This window comes from Asterias amurensis, chromosome 8, assembly GCF_032118995.1.
Source record: "Asterias amurensis chromosome 8, ASM3211899v1".
In the NCBI taxonomy this organism is placed as follows: domain Eukaryota; kingdom Metazoa; phylum Echinodermata; class Asteroidea; order Forcipulatida; family Asteriidae; genus Asterias; species Asterias amurensis.
In genome coordinates this window covers 5870272-5889930 of record NC_092655.1, presented here as the reverse complement: position 1 = coordinate 5889930, position 19659 = coordinate 5870272, and the positions used below count along the sequence as shown (strand labels likewise).

Genomic DNA, 19659 nt, shown 5'->3' with positions numbered 1-19659 from the left:
ACAGATCTTCAGTAGATGAACGTTCGGTCAGGCACGTTCTTCTCGCTGGTAAGGATGTGATTGTTTGATTGGATAACATCCCCTTCTTTATCCCCGATGTAATACTAACATCTAGAAAGACCTTGCGGTAACCGCTACTAACATACAGGATCCGAACTGCCTTCATAATCACACCAAACAAACAAACACCCCACAACAACAACAATCAAGTTAAATGCATCAGGAAAAAATACTGTCATCAAAATGTAGTTTAACTCTGTGAACAGAGGAGTGTACTTCGATGACTTGATATAAGGTGATATTGCCTCCACTTACATACCGCACCATGCATTAATCTATGTAGATTGAATCAGGAAAAACGATCCAGACACCTGTGTCTTTAACACATTTTATTGACCGGGATCATCAGCCCAGTCGAAAACACACACGGAGAGAGCTCCCCAAAGTATCATGTTTGCAGTTGGACGACACATCATGACGGTGCACACATTAAAAAAAAAATGCATTCTCGTTGAGTGTTATTTTGTTCTTCCCATAGTTTCCGCATAGACTTTGTACACACGTTTCCTTGTCCTTGTGGAACACCTCGGTCTTTAGAAATTCTAAAGAGAATTCCAAATTTAACATGAGCCCATGGCGGTGCATACAATTATATTAAAAAACAAAATACTGTACGGAATCGCAAGTGATAACCGCATAAAGGAAACTGCGTCCATTTATACGCCCTAATCATGTTTCTCGACGATCTCCGTAAGTGGTTTAGAGCAAGGAATGAACAACGATTGTTTTACAGCATCCGATGAGCGTACACAGACCTCAACAATCAGCATCAACGTATCAAATTGCAATCTTGAAAGCCAAACCGATCTGGCCCCTCGCCCATTAAATCACGTTAGTTATAACGAATTAGCGTAATTTACAACAAACAGTGGATTTTCTTACCCACCGTTCACCTTCAAGTTTACTTTACCAGGGCGATTTGTCACACGGGTGACTTTATAGAGCCATACAATGCGCTTGTTAGCGAGGTGATGAACTGTCTCGAGATGAACACCCCCTCGGATACAATCGCCGAATCCACCAATCAGTCACTCACCATGTCCAACGACGAGCGATCGTCCAATACTTTCGTGTGTGCGCACAAGCGATGGGCAACATTCTACATGTGCCCGAGCGTGCAACGGTTGAAATTGTACATCCCCGGCCAAACAAAAAATGTTTTTTTTTAACACATTAAAATATCCGAACAACCAAAGGCGGATGTCTTATAAAATAGGTGAGTGAAACTAGGGTGGGATCACATTGATGTTTTATAGTTGGAGGATGGTGTAACTGCAGAAGGATATATTTAGTAACACTAGTGATGATGAGTTTGTCCGGTGCGTTCATCATTTTTTGGCTGGGGATGACGGCGGCTGGCCGGGGAGTCCTCGCGGTGCCCTCGCTCTCTTGTGTCAGTTACGTCCGGCGCGGGGATTACAACCTCGGTGGGATTTTTTCGGTCCATGAGGACTCACATACTCTGGACGGCGACCAGTGTAGCGAAGAGCTGTACACCTTTGTCATGTACGTCGTGGAGAGCATGGTTTTCGCCATCGACGAGATTAACAACCGCACCGATATCTTACCGGATGTAGAACTCGGATTTGAAATCAGAGACGATTGTCTGTCCGATGATTTGGCGTTGTGGACGGCCATGGCCCTCATCAAGGGGCACGATAACCCGTTGTATGAGCACATCTGCCCGGAGAACACCACCGAGGGTACCCTGCTGGACGATGGGGTCATCGGGATTGTTGGCCCCGGTAGGAGCTCAATGAGTTTAACGGCAGCCTCGGTGGCCGATCTCTTTCAAGTCCCCATGATATCATACGCAGCGACGAGCGATGAGCTAAGTGACAAAGTAAAGTTTCCATTTTTCCTGCGCTCTGTGGCCCCGGACCGGTTCCAAGTGGATGCCATAGCGGATATATTAGTGCATTTTGAGTGGGTTTACATCACCATCCTCTACTCTACGGACGAGTACGGCATTAACGGCGCCAGGTTATTGCAACAAAAGGCCGAGGAATATGGTATCTGCGTCTGGTTATCTGTGTCGATCAGAGCCTCGCCGAGCGAGCGAGAAATCGCCGATGTCGTGCAGAGACTTAAACGCAACGTCAAATCAAAGGTTACCGTTATCTTTGCCATTTATCAAGTGGCGAATGCCGTTCTGACGGAGGGGAGGCGATCCGGATTGCCTAATAACATGACCTGGATCGCCAGCGATGCTTGGGGCCACCGACTGGCGGAATTCAACAACCAGGATATTGCATTAGGGGGGCTCTTCATTGACTTGGAGAGTAACAGCGTGCCGGAACTGGAGCAGCACTTCAAGACACTGACTCCGGAGAACAACCGAAATAATCCTTGGTTTGATACCTACTGGGAGCATCTCCGGTCCAAGACCAATTGCTCACATCAGCATAGAGCAAGGACAGAGACCTCACAGGTATCGCGTGTCCAAGAAGAGGAAGTGGAGTGCGTAGTGTCATTTCACAAGCCCGGATTTAGCTCCAAGGCTGTAGCGTCAGTTTTTGACGCTGTTTACGCATTAGCATATGCTCTTGACTCCTTGCTGAAGGAGTCTTGCCCGGGAGGGGATCTTCAATGCCGTCCTCATTTCACTGGGATGGATTTTCTGGAGCACCTGTACAACGTCAACTTCCAGGAGCACGGGGGACATTTTCTCTTCGAGGACAAGGGCGACCCGCCGGGTAAGTACGAGATCAAGAACCTACAGCTGATCGATGGGGAGTATCGGATGGTACCGGTGGGGAGATGGGATGCTATGAACGCCACGGCCCGTCTGACCATGGATAAGGATCAGATCTACTGGGCCGGTGGCAATGTTCGAATCCCTGAATCGATCTGCAAGGAGACGTGTCGAGCTGGATATATACCTTTCCACTTATCTGAGGCTTGCTGCTGGGGATGTCACCGCTGCCCCCAGGACGCTATCGTCGCGAACGGGACGCAGTGTGAGAAGTGCCCCAAGGGGATGTGGCCGGACAGGAACTACACGAGTTGCGAGCCGTATCCGGAGATACCATTAAGCACCAACGAGCCAGTTATCTTAGTTGTACTCCTACTCTCCGGGCTTGGTATCCTCTTGACTGTAGTTACGGTAGCCGGGATGTGCGCTCATTGGAACCACCCCAGGATCAAGGCGAATAGCCGCGAATTGAGCTACGTCAATATAGTCGGTCTGATTCTCGCCTTCTTGACCATCTTCCCGCTGATAACAAGGCCGTCCAAGGCGTCTTGCTCCGTTGCACAGACTATCATTTCAGTATGCCTCACTTTAACATTCGCGCCAACTTTACTGAAAGTCAGCCGAATTTACAGAATCTTTCGTGCGGGGAAGAGGTCGACACAGCGGCCGAGTTTTATCAGTCCGAAGGAGCAAATTGTTATGGTCTCGGTGATGGTAGGGCTTCAGGTGAGTGAACAATATATGTTATCACCCCATTTAAAAATAAATAAATAAATAAATAAATAAATAAATAAATAAATAAATAAATAAATAAATAAATAAATAAATAAATAAATAAATAAATAAAAAGTAAGAAAGAAATACAAACACATAGTAAAATACGAAATAACACAAATTCAATAATATTAAAACACCGAAAAAAACACAACTATATAAAAATAGCAGGCCAAGTTTGATCTTGACCTCGAAAACGTTAAATTTGACAAGTCAACAAAAACAAGAAACACAGACCGCTTCATAATGTTTTAGATTCAAACGACATTAAAGGCAGTGGACACTATTGGTAATTACTCAAAATAATTATTGGCATAAAACCTTTCTTGTTGACAAGTAATGGGGAGAGGTTGATAGTATAAAACATTGCGAGAAACGGCTCCCTCTGAAGTGCCATAGTTTTCGAGAGTAAGTCATTTTCCACGAATTTGATTGCGAGACCTCAAGTTTAGAACCTGAGGTCTCAAAATCAACCATCTAAACGCACACAACTTCGTGTGACAAGGGTGTTTTTTCTTTCATTATTATCTCGCAACTGTGATGACCGATTGAGCTCAAATTTTCATAGTTTAGTTATTTTATGCATATGTTGAGATACACCAACTGCGAAGGCTAGTCTTTGACAATTGCCAATAGTGTCCACTGCCTTTAAAACTAATGTTGCTTCATGGACTGAGGTTAATCTGCGCAATACAATTCGACGTTCAACATTGCCATTCCTTCCTCTTTTTTGCAAACTATATTTAGGATATCAATTTTAATCCTGTGAACCTACACGTCTTTTTCTGTGTATAGTAGACTCATTATAACAAGGTCGCTGGGACTGGTCAAATTACCTCGTTATAGCAGGACGAATGCTAAAAGAGGACAGCAAAACTAAGAAACATTAAGCAGCAATAAGATTTAGGACTTCAAAATGTATTCTTTATAAGCAGAACCTTTTTTTAGCAGTGCTCTTTAAAAAGAGAGATGCATGACTGTACAACCGGTGAAAAAATAATCCTTTGCATTAAAAATTCCTTCGACATGTTATGATAATAATGGACATCTCTCTACCGCAGGTGGCTGTCAATTTTAATGCGCAGTGCGCAAGAACATGTTATCAGACAACTGGTCTAGTTATTTCATTCCTTAAAGGCACTGGACACCTTTTTTTTAATTTTTTTTTATAGTTTAGACATAAGATACATGTAGTATATTCAGTACATTTATTTCAATGCTGTCATACAAAACAATAATACAATAGCGTACATTTATGTCAAAATTAAAACAAGCAATATAGCATGAGGTATGATTAGGTACACAATACTTCAAAAAAATAAACAAGTAGTATTTAAAGACAACATTTAGGTGTAAGGTTAAGCAAAATGCTTTTGTGCCCTAACCTATTGACAGACAAACATGATACCAAGGAACACAAACAAAGACAAAGACAAGGGACAACATGGTCAGACGATAGGTGTAGGCCTACAAACAACACAAAGGCGAGTCATCATTAAATGGACTCGTACTATTAACGTCATGAATTATAGGGTTATAAGGAATATACATTTGAGTAGTAGTTTTTGTAGTTTTTTCGAAAATACAGGTAGAGTGATTGCCGATTAAATTGTACATATATTTGCCTAATATCAATGATGATAAAAATCAGAGAACAAAATAATGCAACAGTATGAAAAAAAACACCCAAAAAACAAAAAAATGACATCTCGCTTTCGTGAAGTAAGACGCCGATTACTACTAGTGTACCAAAGTATCCCCTATGTGAGAGACAAAACAGACACACAGGTATACACAAGCTGACAGCTGAGACCAAACAAAGCAAACGATTAAAAAGAACATTAGATTTTGATGGCATTACAGATCAGTATCTAGCAAGTAGTGTTTAAATTTTCTTGAAAATGTACTGATTGTAGAAGGTTGCTTAAAATGTATGGGAAGACTATTCCAATATTCTACTCCTCGTTGTACAACGCTATTTTTATGAATTGAAGTTCTATTGTACTTGTCAAAGACCAGTATTCTCATATGCTGTATCCCAACATCTGCACCAAATAATCTGTGCAAATTTGGTCTCAATATTGGTCATCTTAGTTGCCAAAAAAAAAAATAATGAAAGAAAAAAACACCCTTGCACAAAATGGGTGTTCTTTTAGATGCATGAGAAAGGCTTCAGGTCTGAAGTCTTCCCCAGATTCAAATGCTTGAGTGAGAAATTACCGCTTTCTCAAAAACTCGAGTGAGAAACTACCGCTTTCTCAAATCCTACGTTACTCCAGAGGGAGTTGTTTCTCACAATGTTGATCAACAGCTTTATGTTGCTTGTTATACCAACTATTTGTTTTATTCTTATATATTTTGAGCACCAAATGTGTCCAGTGCCTTTTTACCATCTAAGTTGCGCATCAAGCTCGTGCCGTAGTACCATAACTCAAGTATTACTCGAGTACCGTTCGATGGTACTCGTACTAGGCTAGCAAATTGTTTAATGTTTCAATGTTTTTACGTATATGCGAGCATTTTAACTGCCCTTTGGGGTCCAATTAAGATTAATTGAATCGAATCGAATTTAGGTAATCCCCCTTGAATTTAGCTCCATACTCGACTGACAAATCCAGGGCGAATAGTCAACGTATGAAGAATAATCCCTAATAGGAATACACAATCTGATCAGCGTTACTGTAGCAACGCTTCTCAGATTCAATTATGGGTGATCAAAAGTGATATCTTTTAACAAAACAGCATTACTTCAAAGTGAAATGTTCATCAAAATGCTTTATACTGCCGAAAGCTGTTTCTAACCAAAAGTTTATACTGCCATTATTTTTAAGAGTGATAACAACACCGTATACAATAAGGCCTTTAAGGTGTTTTTGATGACATGTATTTTAAGGTCGGTTACAGTTGTGATAGGTTTCGGTTTCTTGCAAAGTACTAGCATTGTAATAAAACTACACCTTAAAAGAACACAGTCCGACCCGTTCTTTCGAGACGTTCGATAAATATCTATGAGGCATTTTGGGTTATTTTATCTGGGTAAATGTATACTGATTGATGGTATTAGTTCTAAAATGCTTGAGGTGCGATTTCAATTTACATAAGAAATCAATACAATGAACATGGATGGTCTTTTTAAAAACCTGATACGGTTTCAGACAAATTACTTTCCATGGGACGAATAGTTTCAGCCGCACGTTCTGAATAATGTTAAAGGCACAATGCAGGAATGCGTATATAGAGCTGACAAGTAGCTGTAGAAAGTGTTCTATAATCAATTAACAAACCTGTGGAAATTTGGGCTTAGGCCTAATCGTGTGCGTCAGGAAAAAGTTTTGTAAAAACTGCACAACTTCCATTGCCCTTATTTTGTTTGTGACAACCGAAATCGGCTGTTGCGTTTTTTTGATAGGTTTGCAGAATGTTCTTGAATATTATTTTCAATTTCAGAAGGAAATAATTCATCTAAAAAATACAGGCTATGTGAACTTCAAAATCATTATTAAGACTCAATACTACACAATGTTTTAATCCTTGCCAATCCTGTTAATAGTCCAGTCAATATAGTTCATGGACAATCAGAACACCACACTTAATAATGGGAAAGTCTACTTTTTTTTAACCGTCCAATTCTTTTAAATAAAAACAGGGCAACAATAAAACCAGAAAGTGGAAGTTTCACTTCTAAAGGTGGTAGAGTTTTTGAGATATCTGACAGAAAATCTTCTCAGAGTAAAATATTTTGGATAAAACTGATGTACTTTTCCATAAGCACAACCCTGAAATGAACTGATACTCAAAATGCTTTAAATTATCGAAACCTTCTAACCATGTAACTTTGCATTGCCAATAATTTTAAGAGTCGTAATATTGCACGTAGGCCTATACCTTCTCTTTAAATAAATATTTAATATTTGATGAAATAAGTGGAAACTGGGCTGCATTTGTAGAAAGACCACTAGACGCGATACGGCGATATCGATGAAGTGCCAACCTCTAAATCAAACATACGTCCATTAAGCATTTATCAGTCAAAATGCCAAACGATTCTCGTGTCACCTGGGAAAAATACGACAGGGGAAAGTAAAATCGGACCTAAAAGCTCTTTTGTTGACTGAATCGACAAAGTAATGAAAATCTTGATGAACAAGGGTTTAAATTTTTATTTTCGAAGGCCGTGCCATCCTAAAGGATGTACTTGGGGTGATGGTATTCTGGTGCTTAGCTATTTAACCCAGCTTATTGGTTACCCTTAACACTAGCCTGGCGTACATTATTGTCTTACAAATGCCGCAACTGTAATTGTAAACACCACATCCCCACTTGCTTTGTGGGCTACAAAAAAGGGTTTGCAACCTACTTGTTTAAAATTCTCCTATTTTTTCTGATCAGATCTGAATAATACATTAAAACCATAAAATAATGAGTGAACGTAAAGTTTAAAAGAACCTGTTTTTAAACATTCATCTTATCATATCAGAAGTGTGAAGTTTGAATTAATAATCAGCACAAAATACCTCAGGACATACCAGTAGCATGTACAGGAAATTCGTTTCCATTCAAATGAGCTCACTGTAATCGAATACAACATGTCTTAATCTAGTATTGTATCCTACCTCACCGTATGGACTTCTCAATCATGAAAGAATAAGATCATCGAACCCCCAGCCTGGGGACAAGGGTTCGACATCCATAGTTTCTCGGTTACGCCTATTATCCGGTTTAAATTATGTTCTCTATAGCTATACCTCTCAGCGTTGTGTCCTAAGATGTACTGGAAGGAAGGAATACGACCTCCTAGCACGCGTAGCGTGATATTCGATTAACTCCGTCGGCACGGTATCACACCTCATAAGAGTTCATGCCTTGTACTTCGTCCTCCCTTCATTTCTTCCGATGTCGGCACTTTGCTACACTTCGCCCGACTCGGTCACATACAGGTTAATTACGTTAACGTAATAAAACATCAGTATGGCTGCAGACTCTCCCGTGGGTGTTGTTGCATATTATAGCTTTTGAACTTGTTCCGTTATTTCCTAGGCTGGTATCAAACTTCACCGCGCGTATTATGGGGGTTTAGAGTTTTGAGGTAACCAAACTAACGTCATCACGCCTCCGGATTTTTCCGGACGAAAGTGAAGCAATTGCTTTTGAACTTGTTGCGTTATTTCTTTTAGGCTGGTCTGGTCTCAAACCTCACCGCGCGTACCGACGGTGAGGTTTTAGGTTACCACTGTTTTGAATATTCATAAAACGTTATCACGCCTCCAGGTTTTCCGGACGTAATGCAGTAATGCAATTTAGTCTTTGAAAGTTCTTTCTGACGCCGTATCCCGTTTCTTAAAGCTCTAAAATGATTGTGTGGTGCAGAAATTCGTGTACGGATTTTGTTGTTACTTCAAGTGTGTATGATGAATAACGTCAGGCTGATATTGATAGGAAGTAGTTTGGAGGAAAACGAACACATTATGTCTCTGTAATTGCTGAGGCAATGGTTGAGCTTTTTCGGTGCGAGTATATGCGTTAATGTTCAGGAACTTGGGTAACGTATTCCCGGAGGGATTGGTAATGAAAGAATCAATTTTAAAAGGAAGTTACTTTTTACAGGATTGGCAACGATATTCATCATTGTTGAATATGTGTCTGAAAGCTCTATGTCTGGGAAGTGGTCATGTCTAGTGAGGGATCCGGAATCCGGTCATTACAGACTCAACAGTTTACTATGTAGTTACTTCTTATGAAATCTTTCAACAAAACATGATGTTCCTGCAAGGCAGTCCTAGCTTGATAGCAATTCGGATTCTAAGTCATTTTGACACGGAAGCCGTGGTCAGCCTGACCCATAAATAGGTCAGGTCTCATGCGGTACACGGATCCGGGTCAATTCTGACTTGCAAGATTTTACTATTTATTTTGTGAAAGTTACATCTTATGAAATCTTCGGCAGAATGATGTTTGTGTAAAGACAGCCCCCCCTAGCGGGACGAACTCGAATTCTGGGTCAGCCTGACCCATAAATAGGTCAGGTCTCATGTGGGCCCAGAATCCGGGTCAATTCTGACTCGAAAATTGTACTATTTGTTTATTAATTAATTACTTAATTTATTTATTTATTTATTTATTTATTTATTTGTAGTTACTTCTCATGTTCCTGTAAAGGCAATCCTATAGCTGGATAGTTAGGAATCTGGGTCATTTTGACACGGAAGCAAGGTCAGCCTGACCAAGAAATAGATCAGGTCTCATGCAGGACCGGATTCTGGATTCCAGATTCCGAATCAACTCTAAATTTAAAGTTGAAGCCCAAACACGATATCATTGACCGCAGTCGTTGCCCGGAAAGTAATCTGCTACTTCCATGAAGTGAATTAATTCGACCGTTTCATTTAATGGTGTCTTTCTTTCGAGAGAAACTAGAGAATTCTCAACTACACCCCGAAGCACATTAACTCGTAGGCCGTGGACGATTTAAAGTACGACCCACCAGTCCTTATGCAGAGGCACGGTTTGTATAAACCTATATGGCTTGCGATAGTGCGAGTACATTCCACTGGGTATCAAAACCGACCGCGCAGTGCGCGAAAGTGTTCACATTCTGAATGAAATATTCAGTTTCATCAACACATTATCTTGTCGGAATCGCTAGCATAAAAAAACTGGGAAAACACCGCGGGCCCTTTCCCGCATCTGTACGGCTATACCCCCACAGCTCATTTTTTTTAAATTATGCATCATCAATAATTAGTGATTGGGGAGAGCCTATAGTGACTTGGTTCCGTTCCCTTTAAATTTCAACAATGAAATCATTCAACAACAAACTTGGGATAATGTCAGCTAACCACGTTTCTGGAGCATTGTTTTTAATAGATTTAAGGCACTGGATAATTGTGGTACTTACTCAAAACATATGAGCCCAAAGTTTCACAGATTTGTTATCTTATGCATGTGTTGAGATATACCAATTAAGAATCTGGTCTTTGACAATTACCAGACGTGTTCAGTGCCTTTTGCAATCGTTGTGGTACCCGATGCTAAATTACAGGATTCGAACTGCCTCTAGCTATCGTGCTATCTCGGTGGTCTAGTTAGTAAGACATTGCTCTAGAATTGCAAAGGTCGTGTGTTCGAGTCCCATCCCATGCCCTGTGATCTTGTTCACTGAACTCGGTGTAGCCTAAGGGTACAACTAAAAATTAAGATTTTTTTCTTCTTGATTTTTACGTGGCCAGATCCAATCGATTGAGGTGTTTGGTGACAGTTTTTCACTCCCCACACGGCAATATTTGAGACGAAAACAATACTTCACAGGACATTATAGTCATGGTGTCAAATTTTCAGAGAACAGGGTGTTCGGATGAATAAATACTTTTTACGATCGTTACCACCCATGCACGGTACCTGTAAACCGTGTCTATTTCCTGTTTATAAAAGGCCTGATATCAAATTTACAGAAAGCAGACGATTTGGGTAGGAATACTTATTTTTCAAGACTGTAACAAAGCACGTATCGTACATGTTAACCGAATCGCCATATTCACAGCAGGGGACCTGTCATCACTTGAGAAACAATGTGGGGACTTGGAACACTATGTGGTTACACACGTCCACAAAGTGATTCCTATAGTGTTGGAGAATACATTTATTATGAAGTATACACAGCAAAGGAGTGTCCACAGGGTTACTGCAACATTTCACTTCGAAGTAATACGGCCATGCACAAATGTATCTGTTTTTATTATGACTGAAAATTTGAATCTGAGAAGCGTTACTGTCAGTAATGCCACTCAGATTGTGCATTCCCTTTAGGGATTACTGTTCCTAGTTTGCCCATTTTAGATGGTTGATTTCAAGACTTCAAATTCTAAACTTGAGGTCTCGAAATCAAGTGCGTGGAAAAATACTTCTTTCTTGAAAACTATGTCACTTCAGAGGGAGCCGTTTCTGACAATGTTTTATACCACCAACCTCTCCCCATTACTCATTACCAAGTAAAGTTTTATGCTAGTAATTATTTTGAGTAATTACCAATAGTGTTCACTGTCTTTAATGACCGATGCCTTACGAGTCCGCGATATTATTTAATTGGGGATAATTATAGACCCGACTGCACCTGTTATACACGATGTCAAGGAGTAAATAGCCGACTGCACTTATCATTCGGTTAAACCCGTGCTGCTTACCTTTGGTAATTGTCAAAAACCAGTTGTCTCGTTTGATGTGCATACAAAAATAGGTCGGTGAAAATTTTGACTAAATTGGTCATCGAAGTTTCACGAGAACAATGAAACAAAAAACACACTTGTTGCACAAAATGTTGTGTGCTTTCAGATGCCTAAAAAAGGTTTCAGATCTGTATCATATTCAAATATTCAAATGAGTGGAAAATTAATACCCTTTCTCCAAAACTACATTACTCCGGAGGGAGCCGTTTTTCACAATGTTTTATACAATCAGCAGCTCTCTGTTGCTCGTTACCAAGTAATTCGTATTTTGAGTAACTATACCAGTTGTGTCCAATAAAAATGTTCGAATGTACCACACTCAAGTTTGGTGAACTTAGTTATTTAAATCTGGAGTTAACGACCGAATGCACTTCTCCGATAGCGGCAGACAGTCGGATCTTACAGTTCACTGCTGGGAAATGGGGGTTGTCAGAACGATCCCAAGATCGTTATCAAACACTTCAGATGAACAAAACATGTCGAGAAAATAAAAGAACATTGGAATAATCGGATAGTCGGGGGAAAATGTCTTGCCTTAAACAATCCATTAAATTAGACTACTTCTTGTTGGGCCGGAAAACATTCACTTTTCCTTGGAGAGGACGTTTAGAGGGCGAGGGATTTAAGTGTGCACGTTTCATGGAATGATCCAGGAACGCAGAACCATGCTTTGATCTATAAGCATTACACCCCGTAGTGTGAAATGCATATTATAGTCATTTTTTTTTACAAAAAGATTGACCCATTTATTCCTGGGCCTTTTGTTGGCAGGCAAGATACTATAATCTTCATGCTTGAAGTTTTACATTTTATGTCTGCACATAACATTTTTTTTTAAAGATTATAAAAAATACAACTTCGTGTGACAAGGGTGTTTTTTCTTTCATTATTATCTCGCAAGTTCGATGACCGATTTGAGCTCAAATTTTCACATGTTTGTTATTTTGTGCTCATGTTGAGACACGCCAACTGTGAAGGCTATTTCTTGACAATTACCAATAGTGTCCACTGCTTTTAAAATGAAACAAAAAATATCCAAAATGAAGAACATTTAACAAGATATTATGCCTACCCTCCAGTTACTGAATATTGTACCGATAATTTTTTATTTATTTATTAAAGTAAACACAAGTTTAGCTTTAAAGTGAAATGCAATTGGTCGTAGCCTTTAATTCTGTGCCATTAAATTAACATCCCAACGGGTAACGGGACGCCTCCATACAAATCAGTGCAATGGCCCTTAACACAGTTGCATTCGTCTCCACTTGCCCCACTTGAGCGGAGACTAATTTGGGGGAGAAATATTATAAGTCGGTGAATTACGTACGAAATTATATTTCACTTAATGCGGTCATTATAAAAATAACTCATGGTGTATATTTTTTAAACGATTGTAAAGAAACACCAATACGATTTTAACGCTGGCATAGAAATCCCCGATGCGTAAATTTAAATTGTTGTCATCAAATGGGTAATAAAATTAAAGTTTCATTTGGGTTGAACAAAGACAAACTGTCTAGGGATGAATTGAACTAAAGACCTCCAGGTTAACGTGACAGTGCTCTACCAAATGAGCTATCAAGCCCTATATTGGTGATCGCCCCCGATTTTGTCAATATCTATTTTTATGCAGGGTGCTAGCCAAGGCAAAATTGTTCCCCAAAATTATTAAACATTTAGGCCTACACAGTCAGTTTTCTTTGTGGTTGATGATTTGATAGACGAATTAAAAACCCCTTAAAACCCCTAAGGGCGTGGCATCTCAGACTATATTCAAACGTTCGAAGAAAAACCTCAACAACACACAACTCTGGGACATGATCCCCCCCTTCATTTATGTGGAACGGTCCAGTCTATAATATCAAGGAATTTGGCTTACAAGGTAATAGCCCTTTTGAGAAACTGGCGAAACAAAAAAATGTGTCACGATTAATGATTTAGGGTAAAGGTGATCCAATGATGCATCGATATATAAATGAGATACCCAAGAGAAGTGTTAGGAACCAGAAATTAAATTTGACCCCAACTGCGAAAAAAATATACCCGTACATATTGACTCGATTATCGTATGTTTATGAGGCGGAGTTAACTGTACTTCTAAGTGGTTTGACATGACATGTTGCGGGTATATTCTTATTTATAATGCATTGGTAAGAGGTGTCCCCGTTTGTTTTTGTTTCCACATCCATTTCGTACCGATGTTTCGTTTCTGCTCGTCGAGTATTTATTTTGAATGCTCGTGTCATTGGCCTTTTTTGTTTTGTGCTGTCTCTATTTCCAAATTCTCAATGCGTAAACGTCAATATAAGCGTTTCTTTCGAATTAACGAAATACCAAGCCATAGAAGCAACAGTACCGGACAAGAGTTCAAGGCTAAGAGTGTTTTTAGTTTTCAAAATATGAGTGGCAGCAGGTGTGTATATGGACATAATTGTTGGCAATTACTCAAAATAATTATTAGCATAAAAACTTACTTTGTAACGAGCAATGATGGAGAGCCGTAGGTGGCCTAGTACAAAACATTGTGAGAAACGGCTCCCTCCGAAAAAACGTGATTTTTGAGAAAGACAATTTCTCACTCAGATAGTAAAAAAGCTTCATGCCTGAAGCCTTTTTAGTCATCTTAAAGAACACAACTTTGTGTAACGAATTTTTTTTTCTTTCATAATTGTCTTGTAACCTCGATGACCAATTGAGTCAAAATTTTCCCAAGTTTGTTACTTTATGCGTATGTTGGGATACACCAAGTGAGAATACTGGTCTTTGACAATTACCAAAGGTGTCCAGTGCGTTTCAACATGCTTGGCAGCAGCTGGTGTGAATATTGACGACTTCGCGTGCTTCTATATTATAAACAGCGGCAATAATAAAATATTCACTTGATTGCAATACCGAAATAGACATTGCTGAATGACAAGGATGTTTATTTATTATTTATCTTTTGATGACGATGACAGAGGCCTGCTAAAAAACACAGGACTTCACAACACGGTGACCAATTTCTGAACACTATTCATCTTGGACATTTTTGGGCAAAGCTGCAGAGGATGTGTTAATTTTGCGGAAAGAAATGCTATTAAAAACATACGACGCATACAAAGCAGGAAACGTCAAGCATTTTTGCATCGCAAATTGTTTGAACTGAAAATTTGTGTGTAGGCCTACACACCCTGATTGCTAAAATTGAGTAGAAAATGATGATTTTTGAGTAGCAACGACCACATTCTGTTTTGTAGCACTTTGCTATACAAGAGACATTTTTCACTGCATATTTACAAAGACTGCACACTATTGACTCAACAAGTATAATTGATGGTTATCAAGTTAATACATTATCTTGATTCATAGAGAGTAAACAAAACAATCGCTACATTCTCGTCACCGAGGCTTCCAACAAGTTCATATGGGTTCTTACACATGACATAAGTTATGTGTTTCACATAAATTACATAGAAAATTATTAGAAGAGACACGGTAATTTGGAAATAAGTGGCAAAATACAGATTTGTGTAGTAAAAATTATCATGGTTTTGTACATAAAATTCCTCAATCGTTATATCAACAGAGGTGGTCTTTTTCGCAAATTACAAAATGAACAGAGAAAAGGAATACACTCATTACACAACAAGGAATGATATATAACAAAACTTCTCAATGGAAACTAAAAAACAAAAACAAAATAACATTATTGATGCGTACAAAACTGACTTTATATTCACGAGAAACGTTGGCATATACGTTCACAAAGTGCATTAATCGCCATCGGCACATATCAGTTTCCAACTCCTGTGTTATTTTGTTTGCCAACACAATTATGCAGACACGATTCGTACCAAGGTTGCTTATATATGCAATATTCACGATGTATCACGCTAGACAACCGTGTCCCTCTAATAACTGTACACTGATGGTATACATATCAGTTGTTTCGACTATAGTCAACACTAAGGAGTAATTAACACTATAGTGGGTGTTATTTTAGCACCCAGTATTGGAGAATATGTCAGTTTTACACCTGTATCATCTGACATTTATATCCAATAAGATGTGTCAGATGAACGGCATTGATGTTTTTGTTGAGTGGGTGGTTTTTTCTTTTCCTCTTTTCTTCTTGTCATCCACAGCTCATCATCTCCTGCCTCTCTGCCGTCCTGCCCGAGACTTTCTCTGGAGGGATCGACAAATATACATACAACCCTTTCTTTGAGGACGGGGTTGGCGTCTCCGAAGACGTGGGTCACCCGACCGTGTCTTTCTCATTCTACTGTAAGTTTGGTCTCGGTTTCCTCATCTCGGCAGTCTACAACCTCATCATCATCATTGGATGTTGCTATTACGCTCTCAGAGCCCGCCACGTCCCAGACAACTACAACGAGTCCAAATTCATAGCCGTCAGCGTGTACTCCACCCTGGTCTTGTGCCTAGCCGTCGTCCCCATGTACGAGACGTCGGACGACGTCCACATGAAGATCGCCACCCTAAGCCTTGCTCTCATTATAAATGCTTACGTCACTATCGTCTGTCTTTACATGCCCAAATTCTACATTATTTGTTTCATCGAGAAGAAGTTCCCGGATGCAAGTAGCCTCAGGCCCGGTAGCACACGGACCTTAAATAACTCGAGCAGCCTAAAGGATCGAGGCAGCTTGCGCAGTGCCAAAACTCAACCCCCCATTAACACGTTCGTGGAGCTATTCAGCGAGCGTGGGGAGGAGTTATAAAGGAATTTATTAATTATAGAAGAGATAACACTATGTATAAATAATGGTGTATACTATTGTGGTGAAAGGTTTCTATTGGAAATTGTTAATATGGTACATAACTGACCCGAATTACGCGTCCCGAGGATTTGACACTTTTGTGGGTCAGACTGACCCCACAAATGGTTGCAAACAAATATAAGTTTGAATTGGATTCTGTGTCAGTTTGACTCAGTTTCGAGTCAGTTTGACACAGATGCTGGGTCATGACCCCTATACTGGTCAGACCCCGCGTGGAGTGGTAATTACAATTATAATGCCATATAGCATAAACAAAGTTGAGTGACACTGCAGTTGAGTTGACGGTCAAAGACAGTTTTGAGATGTATTTCAATCAAAACACAGATTTCTTTAAATTGGGAGTGAAGTTCGATTGCAGCACTCGGAAATCAGTGTTGATTTGGAGATGTGTATGAAATGTCATTTATTAACGGCCATGACTTCGACAGTAACTAATACCTAACTTATTTTGCCGGAGGTACTGGCATGAACTGTATAACCCGTGCGCTTTCAGATTGAAACACACTTTTAACATTATCTTCAGTTTAATTATCCTTAAATGTCTTATGTTTAGTTAGATATGGGGCAATATATCATCTTGATCAAAGCATGCCTATGGCTGTACGTGGAGTTAATACGCTCTCACCCAGTTACTGCACGCATATGCGTGCAGAAGCTAAACAGTTGATAAATCCATGTAAAGCCACATGCCTGTTTTGACTATGCCGACACAACCCCTTTAGGGTTATCATTTGAGAAAAGTTGTGTCCTACAATTACATGAAACTTGTACGGTATGTGATGGGAATGTGCATGACACACGCGTGAATTAAGCTCAGTCAGAGTGTGCAATGATCATAAGAAAGTTAGTTGGCTATTGGGCTTTCTCAGAGTTTCTCGATGAAAAACAAATTGTTCTTTAAAAGCATTCAGTTTGACACACTTTCAGGTCAGTGACACAAACTTCGGATACCTCCCATTGTTTCACAGTAGAATCACAGTAGTTGCCACATTTTCACGCTCCTGGCACAACATACCCAATCTGCACTACTCCATAATGCCATCTCCTTGAATATACCCATCATCGTTTGAACATTCATTTAGAGAGAGTTATGTGCCACAGGGGCTTCAATAATGTACCCGAATCAGTAACTAGTACTGAAGCAGGTGTTTCGTCAATTTGATACCATGGGAATAGCGATGAATCTTATCACATTAAAGAAGGAAATACGTCTGAACCTCACATTGCTAATTGGGGCGCAGTGATACTTGTCACGAAACCGAAGCAGGCTGGGAAATAGTCAGGCCCCCTAACCCAATAACCGTTATCCAATAATCATTATTGAATAGGAAACCAGGGCCTGGAGCAGATTTCATTGAGCTGATAAACTACAAAACATTTTCCAAGAGAACTCTTTAATAGTCGGCAGAAACAGGTTATTACAGAGGGATTGCCAGATAACGAGATAATATATGTCGCTATCTCTTCTACTTATGGAAAAAGTCGAAGCGAAATCAAGTTCTTATGTTATAGTTGGTTGCAAGGACGGCCGAGTGTTAGCAAAACATTGATAATAAACAGATGTTCTGACCAAGATCAAATTTGTTTTAAACTTTCAATAAAATAAAATGTCTCTAATGAATGGTTGTTTTTTTTCCAACAAAATCAACACAATTTGTGAATAGTTGTGTGACATTGAATATAAGCTGTGGCCATCTGTTTTTTTCTTCTTTGCATTGGTGGCTTTCCATAGTTTTCCACCCTCGGTTGACAAAATACTCGGGCTGTGACGTTCCGATAGAAAGATCTGTATGTCTGTTAAACTTCAGTTGAGCCTACCGATGGCTTCTGATAATGAATACAGTGCAATGTTGTTATAATTATTACAACAAAAATTACTACTTTATTTACAGACACAAACAATTATATAATTATTGGATGATAAGTTTTGACCCGAGTTCCCTTTAAAAAGTATTCTCGACAAAATATTAATAATAATACACCCATGGTTTGTTATTACAGCTTGTAAATCTGCCCAAAGGCTTGCTTCGTCCAAAAGTAATATCTCATTGAAATTAACTTTTTTATAGACAATAGATTATCACAAGTTATGATAAAAATCATGAATTATTGTTAATCGATGTTGTATCATTTTCATGCAAATACATTCAATTGCACCGTTAACTTTAAGTGAATCCTTATTGTAAAATAAATCAATAATTAATTTTGAAATGACACGTTGGTTTTGGTTTGAATGCAGTTTGTGGAAGTTGATCAATTAGTGATTTGTTATCGACTGTTATTATTTGCTTTGACTTTAAAGTCACTGTGCATCGTTGGTGTTGTCAAAGACCAGATCCTAACACATGCATACAATAACAAATCCGTGAAAAATTGGACTCACTTGGTCATCGTAGTTGCAAGAGATTTTAATACGAAAGAAAAAACACCCTTGTTGCACAAATTTGTGTGATTTCAGATGCCTAAAAGGCTTCAGGCCCGAGGTATTTTTTATTATATTTGAGTGAGAATTACCTCTTCTCAAAAACTACGTTACTTCAAAGGGAGCCGTTTCAAACAATATATTATACTATCAACAGCTCTCCAATGCTCATTACCAAGTAATTTGTTATGCTATCATTTATTTTGAGTAGTTACCACCGGTGTCCATGCCTTTAAATATTACATTGATCGTCCTTAAAACCTAGAACACATCGAACAACAGAAGCTTCGAATCAACGTCATATAATTACGCCATAATAAACCAATCAAAGTGGACAACAGCGAGATTGGAGACCGCTGCTGAAACGGACAAGTTCAGTATTAAAGTGCGTGATGTATCACAAGGAGCAGTTTGCCTTCATACTGTCAGAGGACATTCGCGGTAACAGCTGAGGTTAAGATTGTGTTGAAGATGACACTGCACTCTTAGTGGCCCAGATGATGATCTCTGTGACTAAACAATTTTTTTCAGGGTAGAGGGAGAGGAAGAGCCCGGAGGTGCAAAAGTCGCTTTCAAGTCATAGGAAATGCATTACGGCGTCCCCTTAACAAAGTGCACTAGATATCAATCGTTCTTGGTTGCCTTAACTTATTCTGACATTTCATCTGAAGTCAAGAGTTCTTTTTATCTTGTTAACAATGCAACGAC

General features: G+C 39.4%; 1 protein-coding gene across 1 annotated transcript; it reads left to right on the top strand.

The window, feature by feature from the left end:
• The first annotated feature begins 1301 nt into the window (after positions 1-1301).
• On the top strand, positions 1302-18138 carry LOC139940652 (metabotropic glutamate receptor 4-like). The gene is made up of 2 exons (XM_071937004.1): positions 1302-3481; positions 15873-18138. The coding sequence occupies exons 1-2, from the start codon at positions 1364-1366 to the stop codon at positions 16467-16469; spliced, it is 2715 nt and encodes a 904-aa protein (XP_071793105.1). The 5' UTR covers positions 1302-1363; the 3' UTR covers positions 16470-18138.
• The last annotated feature ends 1521 nt before the right edge of the window (positions 18139-19659 follow it).

What these genes read in the sequence shown, in the direction of transcription:
- LOC139940652 (XM_071937004.1), top strand. Translation starts at nt 1,364, where the DNA reads ATGATGAGTTTGTCCGGTGCGTTCATCATTTTTTGGCTGGGGATGACG. An exon ending in CGGTGATGGTAGGGCTTCAG is followed by an intron (nt 3,482 to 15,872) that starts GTGAGTGAACAA and finishes TGTCATCCACAG; the next exon opens with CTCATCATCTCCTGCCTCTC.